The sequence below is a fragment of the Pollachius pollachius genome (genome assembly GCF_949987615.1).
Source record: "Pollachius pollachius genome assembly, chromosome: 7".
Lineage (NCBI taxonomy): Eukaryota > Metazoa > Chordata > Actinopteri > Gadiformes > Gadidae > Pollachius > Pollachius pollachius.
The window spans coordinates 11,387,888-11,402,833 of NC_136940.1; the positions used below are offsets into that span (position 1 = coordinate 11,387,888).

Below are 14,946 nucleotides of genomic sequence, written 5' to 3' on the forward strand. Positions count from 1 at the left end.
CTGTCTTCGCTCCTACCTCCACTAGGACTCTAGCCACTGGAGGGACTGCAGGCCATGAACTTCTGATCTGCAACATCAAGAAGCAGCTCTAGCTGAGATGTTTCAGGAAGGTTGCTGCCACTATGAGATCCTAGCAAAAGTAGCACACTGAAGTGCTCGACCCCCCCGTTTTGAAGTTTGGCTCATTGAAACTGCATTTGTTTACTTATATGAGTGGGAAAGTTTGATCCACATGCTAATATCTCCCCTCCTCGTTCCGAGCTACGTGCATCACAGCCATGTGTAGGCCTCTTGTTTGCACTCTGAACGCACACTGTGAGTGTGCTGTTTTCCAACAGATTTATCAAAAAGCTTTAAAATGAAGACTTGTCAGCCTGTTCAGTGGAAATTTTGATATTTTTCTGTGGCACTTTGTATGTCTTGTTTTTGCATTGTCAAGCAACCTTCTTGTCGATAGTCGTAATCGACCATCAATTTTTAATTCTGTATTTTCAGCACATCGGTAGAGTCTGTACTGTTCTTTTTAAGGCAGCGGTGTCCCGTGCTTCAAAAAGAACACACACCTTTAGAACGTTACTGACAAATCAGGATCAAGTATTGAACAATCTTCCTCTGTAAATATCGAAGAAGAGATTTCCTTTCGTAATGCTTACCCTTTCCCCCCCCCGCACCCCTGTCCCCAGCGGCCTTCACCATGATCGGGACATCCAACCACCTTTCAGACCGCTGCTCCCAGTTCGCCATCCCCTCCCTGTGCCACTTCGCCTTCCCCACATGCGATCGCAGCTCGGGGGCGGAAAAGCCCCGCGACCTGTGCAAGGACGAGTGCGAGATCCTGGAGAACGACCTTTGCAAGACGGAGTACATCATCGCCCGCTCCAACCCCCTCATCCTGAAGCGGCTCAAGCTGCCCAACTGTGACGACCTGGCTGCGTACGACAGCCCCGCCGCCGCCAACTGCCTGCGCATCGGCATCCCCATGGCCGAGCCCATCAACAAGAGTAAGTCCCGGGGGACGCAGATGCCAGCGTCATACGGGACAGCTACGGGACACCGCCCATTATCGCGCCGTAGTGGATTTCTATGTCGCAGATCCACTTGCTCAAATGTGTTATTTTATTTGTGTGCAATTTATCGTGCATGTTTACAAGACTCCCCATTGAATTTCAAGCAGTTCTATTCTGAGCCTAGAAGGTATGAGATCCCCCATGGATATGTAAGCTGTGGGCTTGCGATGCGTTCTTCAGTTGGCTGAATCAGTTAAGCCACTGAGGATCAGTTGGCTCACATTTGTGTTTTTCATTTGTTCTTTCGGGAGGGATAGATCATTTGTAAAGTATTTCAGCCCTTGAGTCAGCTTGCACGCTATGGGTGTAACATTTACATGAGGACAAGTTTTCTCCCCAAAGTGTTTTTTGAAAGGGGTACTTGGCCGTAAAATATCTAAGAGGGGATACATTGGTCAAAAATGGTTTGAGAACGTCTGTACATCGGGAGAGATGACTTCTCCCATGACGGAAAACAATTACGGAAATACTGCAGTAGGCTCTGGCTACGCTTCTATTTAAAAAGTGAGATTTCATTTCCCCAGATAATTCCTGATCGCAGAAGGTACTCTCTGTGCCTCACTGCCGAGCCCCCCTGACGGTAATACTTTGTTTCTTCCAGACCACAAGTGTTTCAACGGCTCTGGCTCGGACTACCGCGGCACAGTGAGCATGACCAGGTCGGGGCGCCAGTGTCAACCCTGGAACTCCCAGCACCCCCACAGCCACAGCTACCTGGCCGTCCGCTACCCCGAGCTCAATGGGGGCCACTCATACTGCCGTAATCCCGGCGACAAGCATGAGGGCCCCTGGTGCTTCACACTCGACGACAGCGTCCGCATGGAGCTCTGCGACATTGCCGTCTGTGGTGAGGAGCTGTTCGACCTTATTTTACTCTACTCTACTGTGCTGTCATCTATTTCACTTGACTGTACTATACTAATGTACTCTTCCTCACTCTACTGTGCTACCATAAAACTGTACTCTTCCTCACTATACTGTACTGTACAACTGTACTCTTCCTCACTGTACTGTACTCTACTGTACAACTGTCCTCTTCCTCACTCTTCTGTACTCTACTTCTCTACTCTTCCTGACTCTATTATACTGTACTCTACCTTACTCTACCTTACTACTGTACTCTACTAAGTGTTCTCTGCTGTACTCAGCTGTGCCGTAATGGGTTACTGTACTGTTCTCTACTGTACTCTACGGGTTACTGTTCTCTACTGTACTTTACTCTACTGTGTAGTTAAAGCTCATTTATAGTATCAGTAAATTAATTGTGGGAGCTGACACGAACTCTGCACGGGGTGATTGAACTGCACATAAAAAACAATGTCAGGGCCAAACGGCAACTATAATGGCTGTGCGTTATTTATTTATTTATTTATATTTATTTATATACCAAACTGTTCTACTTTTACCTTTCTGTATGTGCATGGCAATTTTTTGCCTTTGTTGTTACTTGGTTGTTAAACTTAACAAATATATATTTATGTTGTCAATAACTGTTTGTTAAAAATCTCTTCCTCTCCCTCTCCCCTTTCTCACTCACTTCTCTCTCTCTCTGTATCTGTCTCTGTCTGTCTGTCTGTCTGTGTGTCTGTCTGTCACTGTCTGTCTCTGTCTCTCTCTTTGGCTTTCTCCCTCTTATCTCTCTGTCTCTCGCCCGCTCTCTCTCTCGCACTCTCTCGCCCTCTCGCTCTCTCTCCCTCCCCCTCAGACAACAACAAGGACAAGAGCAGTAGTAACATGGAGATCCTGTACATCCTGATCCCCAGCGTGGCTATCCCCTTGGCCATCGCCCTGCTCTTCTTCTTCATCTGCGTCTGCCGCAACAACACCAAGACCCCTCGGACCCCCGTGCCCAGACAGCCCAAGCCGGTCCGGGGACAGAACGTGGAGATGTCCATGCTCACCACCGTTTACAAGCCCAAAGTGAGCACGGCCACACACACACACACACACACACACACACACACACACACACACACACACACACACACACACACACACACACACACACACACACACACTGCTATTGTCAACACAAACAAAGGTAAACCACACAGAGGGACATGCTAATCTCCACCCTCACCGAGCACGTGCTTGTGTGTTGTGTTGTATACACTTACTGTAAAGATGCTGCAAACATGGTGGCATTGACTCACTCTGGTTACAGGGTGAGTATACATGTATTCAGAATCAAGGGCAGGGTTGGGTGTCTCAGTGGAACAAATACTGAAATATCTACCTTTTGCCTCCTACCCTCTGTCTCCTACCCTCTGTCTCCTACCCTGACTGCGTGAGAACATGTGGGGCCAATAAAGTCCTCCAGTCGTCCTCTTCAGAGTGACTGTTATTGTTTGAACCTATTGCGAGCTGAGCAGCATATATAGCCTCAGCACACACTCACACGCATGCACAGACACACACACACGCTCTGCAGCCTCTCCTGTGGTGAATCAAAGGGCTGGCCCGTGTTGCTGTGTTTGTCTTCCTGAGTCACTGAAGCCCAGTCCAAACACCATTGCAGACCCCAGTGTGTCAGCACTCTGCAAGCCTAGCACGCCACTCTCACTGGCTCTGTGTTTGTGTACGTGTATGTGTGTGAGTGTATGTGTGTGTGTGTGTGTGTGTGTGTGTTGTATTTATTTATACAACACATATTGTATGTGTGTGTGTGTATGTGTATGTTTTAGTAGGAAGGCAGAGGTTAATGATTGTGTGTGTGTGTGTGTGTGTGTGCGTGCGTGCGTGCGTGAGTGAGTATGTGCGTGTGCGGCTTGGAAGGGAGCTGCTGGGGTATTGAATGTTCAGAGCGAGCTAGACAGATGGTTCTGGTTATGAAGTGGCTCTGCACCCTTCTCTGCACCCTTCAGATCTTACTCCACACTACCGCAGCAGGCGTGTGTGTGTGTGTGTGTGTGTGTGTGTTGACGGGCACGTATCAGCACACACGCTGGAGCTAAAGAGCCTGTTTGGGGCTGTATAAAATGACTCGTCGTAAAGCGGTGACCCCTGGATAACTTGTATGTGTTTTAAGTGCTGAGTCCACTGCTAGCATGAATGTAATAATCATCGCTGTGTAATGAAACAGGTCTGTCTTTGCTGTTTGAAAAGGAGTTCTAAAAAACAAACTCATTGATTGCGTGGCGTTAACGGATAACTGTCCCCACATCCTACTATCATTTAAGTATTTTCTATCTAGTATATGTCGTAGATTTCCTCCCTGAATGTTTCATCATTTTTTGGCACAATTTAAAACAAAATATTTTCCAACTGTGTGTCGAGTGTGATTTAAACATAGATAGGGCCTTGCCTCATCTTGATCAAGCTCAGCATTGCATTTCCTTCCCATAACTCCACAAAAACAATAGGCTCATTTTTGTAATAAAACTATGAACATCTCTCTAAAAAGCCTTGCAGAGACCATATTTCTTGCTTGTATTGCTCCCATGGTACCATCCCCAGTTAAACAACTCATAATTAATGGCCTGTCCGCCCTTGCGTCAAAAGCCATGTGTTTTTCTGTCTGTTTTTTGTGGTATTCCCCTCTGGTAACGAAATGGCAAACTGTAGTCAGACAATGAATGACACGAGGTGATCATTGACACCTGTGATTTTATTGTATGAATGTATGACTACTTTCTCATTGAATACCAGAGTTTTGGCCTGACAAAAATAATGTCTTGGCCTTATTTTGTTACTTTTCCCTTTTCAGCCAACCCCCCAAACACTCACACACATAATTATTATTTACTTACTTATTTACTAATTTAATCTTTCCTCCCTCCATTCTCTCCTGCCACCATCTTCTCCCTTTCCCTCCCTCCCTATCTCCCTCTCTCACATCATCTCTCTCTCCCTCTATCTATTTCTCCCCCTCTCCCTCTCTGCAGAGCAAGGCCAAGGAGCTGCCCCTATCTGCGGTGCGCTTCATGGAGGAGCTGGGGGAGTGCTCACTGGGGAAGATCTACAAGGGTCACCTGTACCTCCCGGGCATGGAGCAGGCCCAGCTGGTGGCCATCAAGACGCTCAAGGACTTCTCCAACACGCAGCTGTGGGGGGACTTCCAGCAGGTATGCATCACTGCAACACCCATCAGCATCAATCAACTTAACCTGCACTGTGTGCACTAGTGCTGGGTCGTCGCGAACGATTTGGTCAGAACGAACGAATCCCGAAGGTGAACGACGAGAACTGATTCCCAAAACAAGAGAACTGATATGCGACCTTATATTGATTGAGTCTAAAATGTTCTCATCGATTCAGCCAATGAGAGCAGGTAGCAATCGCGTTGCCATGACCCATGGGTAAACAAATGATAAGGCACCACCACACAAACACTAATGATTGCTGTAGGCATCAATATCATGCAAGCACTTTATGTTTTCTTTTTATTTTGTTCTACATCACAATTGCATGCTTTAATAAAGTATTGTTTTTACCTACCATTACGTTTGTTCTAGTTGCTAACGTGCTTCACTGCTTATTAGCGCTACGTGGAAGACGCCATTTAATTCTTACTGCAGCCCATTATGTATTAAGGATATTTATGAAAAAAAGGCACGTATGCTCTTTATATATATGCTTAATATTTAAACTTAACCTGGGTAATTTCGCCAGAACATTAGAAAGTTGTAGGCTACATGCATGTTGATTAACATTTATTCCATAATTTCCGATTCCCTGGCAAATGACGTAACAGACCATCTGACTTAGCGAACGAATCAAACGAATGAATCAAACGAACGAATCGTGATAGTGAACGGAACTGAAAGAACTGATTCCCGGAAAATAATCGTTTTGCCCATCCCTAGTGTGCACAGACCAAACCAATCAGAGTTTACAAAAAATAATAATCCCTCGGTTGGTCGCGCTATGGGTGAATTATTTTATTTTCTTTGGATTTTTGTTAAATTTATATTTTGTTTTTCAGCAGTAACTGGTATTAAGTTCAATTAATTGTTGACATAAATGATGGCTACAGTGAAATAATGCAGCTTTACATCATGTAATGTTGAATGTACGGTTCTACTAATTGGACAGGGACAAAATGGATGTAATTTTGTCGCTTTTTTTCAAATTTATTTTTGATTCTTGATTCATTTTTGATTGCTGATTCACCCTGCTGTGTTGCCACCCAAATTCCACTCAAAACAAATGATCATTCGTATCGAGTGTGTTTCTGATTTCCCTTGTCCCTGTCCTCTCCCCCCCACCCCCCCACCCAGGAGGCGTCCACGTTGGCTGAGCTCCACCACCCCAACGTGGTTTGTCTTCTGGGCATGGTCACGCAGGAGCAGCCCGTCTGCCTGCTGTTTGAGTTCCTGCCCCAGGGCGACCTGCACGAGTTCCTCATCATGCGCTCGCCACACTCAGACGTGGGCTGCAGCAGTGACGAGGACGGCACTGTCAAGTCTAGCCTGGACCACGGGGACTTCCTGCACATGGCACTGCAGGTACGCACACCACCAGGTCACAACCCCACTGCGTAGGAGGGCTGGTCTGTCCAGGCTTTCCGTGCTTGGTGCCTTGGGGTTCGTGGGAGGGTAGTCGTCCACTATGGCAGGTAATTCTCGACAAGGGAATACGCTGCTTTTTGCTTTACAATTGTGGTTGTGTCTCTTGTGCTTCTCCTCTGCTGCACTCTCAGCGCTTTGGGGAAATGCATTATCCGTAAAACTCGGCAAGCGTTGTTGTTTGTTGAGTACGTGTGTTTATTATCAAATTTGAGTTTTAACAGATACAGTAGTAATGTTTAACTGCTTCAATCTCGAACTGGATTGAAAGGCTTCAATCCAACACAGGAAATAGAGTAGAAATGTGTAAAGGCTTGAATTCAACACAGGAGATAGTGTAGAAGTGTGTAAACGTCCCTCCCCCTACCCTCCACCAGGTGGCGTCTGGCATGGAGTACCTTGCCAGCCACTTCTATATCCACAAGGACCTGGCGGCGAGGAACATCCTGGTGGGGGAGCAGCTGCACGTGAAGATCTCGGACCTGGGCTTGTCCCGGGAGATTTACTGCTCGGACTACTACCGCATCCAGCCCAAAACCCTGCTGCCCATCCGCTGGATGCCCCCCGAGGCCATCGCCTATGGCAAGTTCACCACCGACTCGGACATCTGGTCGTTCGGTGTGGTGCTGTGGGAGGTGTTCAGCTACGGCCTGCAGCCCTACTACGGCTTCTCCAACCAGGAGGTGATGGAGATGGTGAGGAAGAGGCAGCTGCTGCCCTGCCCTGAGGACTGCCCACCAAGGTACACGTTGGAGCAGTTAGATTTAGACTTTCTTTCCCTTCAAGTTTGTTTCTACCATTTATTGTTGCTGGTGGCGGGGATCTGTAAGGGTGTTAACGGGCTAACGGCAAACACAAACTCGGCAGCATGTACTTATTAAGTAAATACACTTCTTTAAATCCCTGCCAGAAAGTTTCATCCATTCACACAAATTAGTTTTCTGTCTTTTTCCGTTACATAACCAAAATCAAGTAACTCCGCCCCTTGCAGCTTGGAGTTCCTGCCCAGGCACAGAGCCTAGGCCGTCTCCCCCCAGAAGTTCTGCTATAACTTAGTAGAACTACTGGATCCCCAATAATATAGGATGAAACACTATGTGATAATATATAAAGCATATATAAATGCACTTGAATGGTATGCCATCCGCCAAAGCAGTCAATAATTTACAGTGTTAAGTCCTGGAGGCTAGAAGAAGACTGAAAACTAAATACAAAAGAAAGTAATGTCCACAATGGCCACAATGGCCACGATTCCACAATTTCAATTTCAAAGTAAAAGCTGCTGAAAAAGAGTAGCGTTGGATATGGTGCATCTAGATTTAAACAGCAGCATGATGCACTCAGTTAAAGAGTGTAGAGAAAAAAAATACTATCCACATTTGTGTCATTTTAGAAAATGAAATTCATAAAGTCATAAAAACAATCCCGGGTGAACTAGGTTTACAAGCCGATGGCCAAAATGAAAAGTCACAGACGGTGCATTTCTCACCGATCTCTTCTTGTTACTTGTTATTTACTCCAGTAATATAAGCCGGGGGATATGGCATGTGTTGCCATTGAAGTGTACCTAGTAGTTCATCATACATAGTGGTGTAATATGTAGTTGAAGACTGGCCGCTGATGTGTCTGGGCCCCTCACAGGTTCTACGGCCTCATGACGGAGTGCTGGCAGGAGGGCCCGGCCCGCCGGCCCCGCTTCAAGGACATCCACGGGCGTCTGCGCGCCTGGGAGGGCATGTCCTCCCACGGCAGCTCCAGCACGCCGTCGGGAGGCAACGCAACCACCCAGACCACCTCGCTCAGTGCCAGCCCCGTCAGCAACCTTAGCCACCCAACTCGCTATGCTGCCGCCCCGGGCTACATGTACCCGGGCCAGCCGCTCTCCCCGCAGGCCCAGATGGCCCAGATGACGCAGATGGGGCAGATGGGGCAGATGGGGCAGATGGGGCAGATCCCAACCGGGTGGGCGCCTGTGGCCGTCGCCCAGGCCCACCAGCGCTTCATCCCGGTCAACGGCTACCCCATCCCACCAGGCTACGCCGCCTTCCCGGCGCACTTTGCCGGCCCACCACAGCCCCCCACCCGGGTGGTGCAGCACCACCTGCCCCCGCCCAAGAGCCGCTCGCCCAGCAGTGCCAGTGGCTCCACCAGCACGGGCCACGTGAGCGGCGTCCCCTCCACCACAGGCTCCAACCACGACGCCAACACTCCCCTGCTCTCCCACTGCATGGTGCAGGGCGGCCCTGGCGGGCAGATGTACGGACATATTACCCAGAAGTCTGTGGGGCAGTTGGAGCACGGCTCCCAGACGGCGGCGCTGCTTGGTGGGGATGGCAACATATTGCTATACAGCGACCCGGTCATCACCTTGGACCTGTAGGCTCTTTGGTTCTGCTTCTTCTCGTTGCTTTCTATGGCGTTGACACCCTTTGGAGGACTCCAGGCCCCAGTCTGGACAGAACCTTTTTTTACTCTTGCCCCCATCTATGTTAGCATACTTCCTTGGTTTGAAAATGTGCTCTTGTTTTCTTTATTCAATTTATTTTAACCTTCTGTGTAAATACATTAGAAAAACTCAAAAATGACTAAAATGCAAATATATATATAAGTATATATATATTCAAAAGGAAGATTTTTTTATTGAGCAAGAGACATTTGACGTTATGTTTCGGGGTGGGGGAAGGGGGTGTACATCCGTCCCCCTTTCCTCTGCTGTTTCCGATGAAGTCGTGGCCCAGAGTGTAAGGCATGCAGACCTGGGAGTCTCACAGACTGACTGACTTCCCCCCCAGGAGCGTCTCCTCCGAATGAAGGTCTGCCAAGAGACTGTATCGATCACAAAGCGGTTATGAATTTAAAGGGAACAGGACATTTATTCAGAGGTTTCAGCTTCCTTTCAGCAACACTGCATCATTTTGTGACTGGACAAGACACGTTGTGGAGACAAGGGGGTCCCGGTCCTGGTTCCTCTGAATCGGAGGAGCTGGCAGAAGCTCTGCGATCAAGGCTTTGGTTAGAACAACCAACAGTTACATGAGGTTTTGTCCAAATTCATGCAGGTAATACTGCGTCTGGCCAGAGATGAAAGAAAAGTCTGTTATAGTCACACTTTACACTACTTCTATCTGGCAAGAGTATTGAGTGGAAAGGGATGGGCGGGACCAGGGGCTCTTCTGATTGGACACCAAGCTGATCGTTCTGGCCCCTCCTCCATTTCCCTCTCTTCCCTCTGCTTGGTTGAGACACTGATGACATGGGATCAAACCTCAACGTCAGACCACATTTACCCTCTGCATCACACCCCAACTGCCCCTCCCAACCAGAGAGCGCCATTCCTCCGCCCCAACCACCCAGAGACCACCAGCAATGTTTAAAATGTCTACGAGTTCAAGTCTGGAGGGTTCTGTTCGATGTAGCCTCCTCTGCTATGATATTTTAAAGGATATCAGGAGTAGAAATAGTACCTTGAACCAACCAGAGCTCTTGGTTGACCGCCCTCGCCAGTTTGCTTTCATTTGTCATGCTATGGGTTGTCGCGGTCACTCTGGGGTGGGTTTGATCAGACAAAAACATCTTTGCCTTGGCCCGAGAACCAAATGTATATATCCTCCCCGCCTGCATGTGAGGAGGAGAGGAAAGGACGAAACCTTGGGATTTAAGTCGGTTTAAAGATGTACAAGTGGCTCCATACACTATACCTGCCCTATGACCTCACACTTGCCTGGTACAATATCAGCCAATCAGAAAGAGCAAATGTAATGGCCTGTGTTTCCCAATAGGTGGTGCTGTCTCTGATGTTTTGGTACAGTGCGTGAGGGAACGTAAGTGCAAGGATAGCTTGGTCACCCCTCCCTGTACACAGTGATGGTCTACACTGTGCATGTCAACTGTCAGTCTGTAGCCTATTTATCTAGATGACCAATGTGCAACCGCAACGCTCCATTTCGTTTTACTAGTATGAGACCAGTAGTGAATGTATTTATGTGTTTATTCAGTGAAGCAGTCAAGGAGAGGCCAGAATGCTATTGCGCAAATGAGGCAAAATGGTCCAAACAAACCTGATGTGTCATTTTACATCTGTCCAACAAAATACATAATAAAAAAAATTATATTACTTCAGCCTTAGCCCACTTTTGTCCATTTGTGATGGATGTTAAATACCTCGAAAAATGACTCATTAACAACGTATGACCCAAATGTTTTTATGCTTTCGCCTTTGGATTTAGGGTCCTTTAATTTGCTTTACTTCACTTTTTTTTTAATTTTTTTTTTAATCTTTCAAATTAAGCAAACTGAGCTACCTAACATAGCCGCTGGAGTTCTGTGCAGCCCTCCCATTGAGCAATGTTGAGAATTCACCTTCACCGAACCGTCCCATTTAAAAACCACTTGTACTCAAGACTGTGAATCGAAGCCAAATCTATTTTGTATTTGAAAAGAGGAAAAAAAATGTTGTAGTGGCATTTAACAATATCATTGGAGACTCTTTCAGATTTGTAAAAAATAAATATAGTATTGTGAAAAGCGTATGCCATTACCCATTAAAAATGGTTTACATGAATATCCTTTACCGAGAGAGGCCTTTTGTTTGTATTATGTCTGAACATTTTTTGCACAAATGTTTTGTATTGCAACAAAAAAATGTTTTTATTAAATGCTGTTGTGAATACCTTTGCTGTCATTAAATGGAACTATATCTTCAACATTACAAGCATCAGGAAAAGCCTGAATTTGATTTAGATCCAAATTAAAAACAATTGTAACGTCAGTTTACGGCCACAAGGTACTAGTAAATCCGTACTGTTTAGTCATGGTTCACCTCCAAGGTGCATCACTGTTGTTCAGCCACTTGGGGGCAGCATTAAACAATTTGAATGCGTGGGTGTCTCTTTGCCACAACAATGGGAGGCGAGGGCTATATTAACATAAATGCGATCATTACAATGAATTACTTAATTAATTGATAATTGTAACGATATAAATACTGAATAAAATCTAAATATGTGTTATGGAGTGTATTTGTGGTGCAGGTGGTGCATAGCTGCAGGAGCACAAAACATGCCAAATGTACTGATGTACCTTTTTGTAGAAAACATACCAAGCCCGGATCCAGAGCTTGGAAAACAGTATTATTCTGGTCGATAATGGTAACTCTAGATTTGTGCTTATTTGCATGTGCCGACACAATCCCGGTTAACCCGCTATGTAGAAGAGTGGTGTGCCAACGGCGCAGATGTGTTAAAAGTGCTGTCTGCTGCGAATTGAGTGCAGCAGCAGACATTTCCAGTACTCAGTCTCCCATATGCACATAATACATGAATCATTAATGAGCTTTTCAACATTTGATGGGACGTCTCCGTGTTATGGACAGTATGAACCCACACATGCTCTGTAGTGTGTGTGTGTGTGTGTGTGTGTGTGTGTGTGTGTGTGTGTTTGGGTGTGAGTGTGTTTGTGAAGACATGGGACAGCATTGTCTATTTGCCAAGGGGTTTGAGGTTCTGTGTTCCAACCCCAATGTTCGCAGTCTACACGTGGGCTTCCTTGTGCATGATATACACAACTCCTTCTGGCTCAATAAGGACATCTTGCTAATTATAAGAGCGCAGTTACATGGTATAGCCCTGTACAAAGTTGTAGTTAGCCAAAATAAGAGAGTGTGTGTATGTGCGTGTGTGTGCACAAGTGTGTGTGTGTGTGGGGGGGGTTGATAGACTCGGTAGAGTGGAGAAAGATCTGAAACGCCAGACTGCTGTCAAATTGTCTGAGTCAGACATCCTGGAAGATAGTGACTGTCTCTCTTGCACTTGCTCCCTGTCTTCTTGCTCTCTCCCTTCCTCTCTCCCCCTCTCCCCCTCTCCGAGCAGGCTGTACAGGAGCAGTGGTTCTGGTTGCAGGGATGGCAGGGTGTGTCGTCCCAGGGCCCGTCCCCTACTGCTCTAAAGCTTCCTGGGAGGCCCGGCCCTTTGTTGGTTTTGTCTTGTTGTTGGGTTTAGTTTTTTCCTTTGAGCAGGTAACTGAGGAAACGACCACTCCCTCTCCTTTAATAACATCCCCCCCCCCCCCCCCCCCTTGCTTTTATGACAGGAAGCGTTGCATTAAAGACTCTTGACTTAAGGACTACAGGTGTAACTTGATCTTTGAGGAAGAGAGAGACGCCGCAAAAGTAATGAACAAAGCCAAAAGCGTTTGTGTGCAGCTGCGTGTGCGCGGGCGTGTTTGAATGTTTGAAGAGCTAAAGAGCTCAATAGATGCAAAGCAACTAAGAAACAAGTTCACGTTATCATGCACCGCCGCAAATGTTTTTAGTCGCATCATATAAAAGATATCAGTAAGAATTATAGACCAGCAGATTTGCTGGACCATGAAATAACTATTTTTAAACCTTGCAGAAGAATTAGAAGACTGATACTCATGCTGCCTATATATGAAATGGCACAGGTATTAACAGAAGGCTACAGAGTGACCGTTGTGGGTAGAGAAAGCATAGGTGATGGGGTGCATAATTATGTTATTAATAAGAGGAAATGTTATGGTGTGACAGAATGGATTTGAGTAAAATATTTTACCTTCTACTACCAAACACAGTGTCTGTGTCAAATAAACAGCAAGCAGATACATGCAGAACCGAACTGGGCAGTGTACAGCCAGCTGGTATGACAAAACAGACAGACAGAAAGAATAAATAGAGGAAGAATATGTATATGGTTTCAATCTGCTCTTGTCTTGCTACACAGAGGACCATCACTTGCTGGGCCCTCAGGAGCCTCAAACAAGAACCCTGATTGTGGAGGAACAGGACAGTTTTTTCCGTTGACTGACAGGCTGACAAGCGCTTGACCTCTGCTGTCTCCGCTGCAACCAGGCGACCTTGGAGAGAGCGAGTTTGTCCACAGTCTCAGGTGAACAGGTCACTTCCTGCATGCCGCATTTCCCCTCAGTGGGAGAATAAATATTTGGACCAAGGGGGATTAGGGTAAGTGGTTTTCAAGCTGATCCACATTGTGTGTATTGTGTGTTTTGACTTTATCGCCGGGGAAAACTATTTTCCTAAATGATTTTTTAGGATTTTTTTTGCCATGACGATTTGCCTGATCTGTTTTGAAACGCTGCTTTGGTGTTAATGGAAAATAGCTTTCATTGTTACTTGTTTCCGAGGAATATGCTTTTCCAGATAAAATTCTATAATCACCATAGAAAACATTTATTTTTTTTATTTTTAATCACTCCTAACCATAACTATAAAGAGGGATCCCCACTCTGTGTTACTTCTCAAGATTTCTTCCATGCTCATTTCTTGACCTCTTGGGGGGCTAGGGTAAGGGAGGTGTTATACATACATGGCCTGTTAAGCCCTTAACCTGTCCTTAAGGGCTATAGAAATACAATTTAGGTTAATTGAATTGAATTGAAATTAAATCAACCAACCCTTTGGAGACATTCAATGGACAACGTCCAATATTTTCATTCTTTTTATTTGAAAAATAACAGAAAGATAGATTTCTCAAAATCAAAAACATATGTTTTCCATACATGCCCAATTTTAATTCTAACCCTTTAATTGCAGTATAGAATCAACTGTTTCCCATCTGTAACCCTACCTACTGGAGTGGTGCAGCGAGATTGTGGCGGATGTGTCAGACGAAAGTCATTGTTGGATCGGAGCGCACTCAGCGGTTTGAGCGTGAACAGTCCTTCCCATTGTCGCTGTGATACTCACATAGAGCAGAGAGTCTGAGACACAGAGGGGAACAATGGAGTGAAAGACGGTGCCACATTCCCCCTCTTCACTCATGCCTCACCTGTTTCAGATCACATGACCTGGAAACATGGCGGCCTGTGTGGGAAAGCACTGATGCAGGCCGGACGGATCTCTTTGGAAACGACTGGGGGAATGAGAGACAAGCTCCCAGTCATTATAAATTTGTATTTTTTCATGTAAAATTCCTTAAATCCTAATATAAAGAACCTAAAAATCAGTCTTAATTAAATAAACAATAATTTGAGAATTTATCAAAACTAGGAATTTAAGCATTACAGTAGGCTATAGCTTCTGATAATTATACAGTTAATGATAATGCTGCTATAGGCCATAGGATTTGTATTATAAAATACTAATCTAATTTACATGATAAAAGCTGGCTATCGGAATTGGTGACTCTCTAAGTGCACAACTAGCTTTGTCACTCAATTCTTGGGTACACTCTCTCGTTTCGTAACGATGATTTGGGTGAAATTCTCTGTTCTGTTCCAGAGTTCCCTCTCTTGTAATCTGCAGCTACCCCCAACACACACACACACACACACACACACACACACACACACACACACACACACACACACACACACACACACCACTCTTTCTTTCTCTG

The 14,946-nt window shown here is 45.9% G+C and overlaps 1 protein-coding gene across 1 annotated transcript in view; it reads left to right on the top strand.

The window, feature by feature from the left end:
* ror1 (receptor tyrosine kinase-like orphan receptor 1) overlaps nucleotides 1-11,379 on the top strand; it is a 122,928-nt gene extending 111,549 nt beyond the window's left edge. The window contains exons 6-12 of the mRNA XM_079739375.1: nucleotides 684-1,001; nucleotides 1,669-1,914; nucleotides 2,773-2,987; nucleotides 4,952-5,131; nucleotides 6,287-6,514; nucleotides 6,952-7,316; nucleotides 8,216-11,379. Coding sequence (XP_079595501.1) covers nucleotides 684-1,001; nucleotides 1,669-1,914; nucleotides 2,773-2,987; nucleotides 4,952-5,131; nucleotides 6,287-6,514; nucleotides 6,952-7,316; nucleotides 8,216-8,954 — 2,291 coding nt within the window. The 3' untranslated portion in view covers nucleotides 8,955-11,379. The remainder of the gene's footprint in view (nucleotides 1-683; nucleotides 1,002-1,668; nucleotides 1,915-2,772; nucleotides 2,988-4,951; nucleotides 5,132-6,286; nucleotides 6,515-6,951; nucleotides 7,317-8,215) is intronic.
* The last annotated feature ends 3,567 nt before the right edge of the window (nucleotides 11,380-14,946 follow it).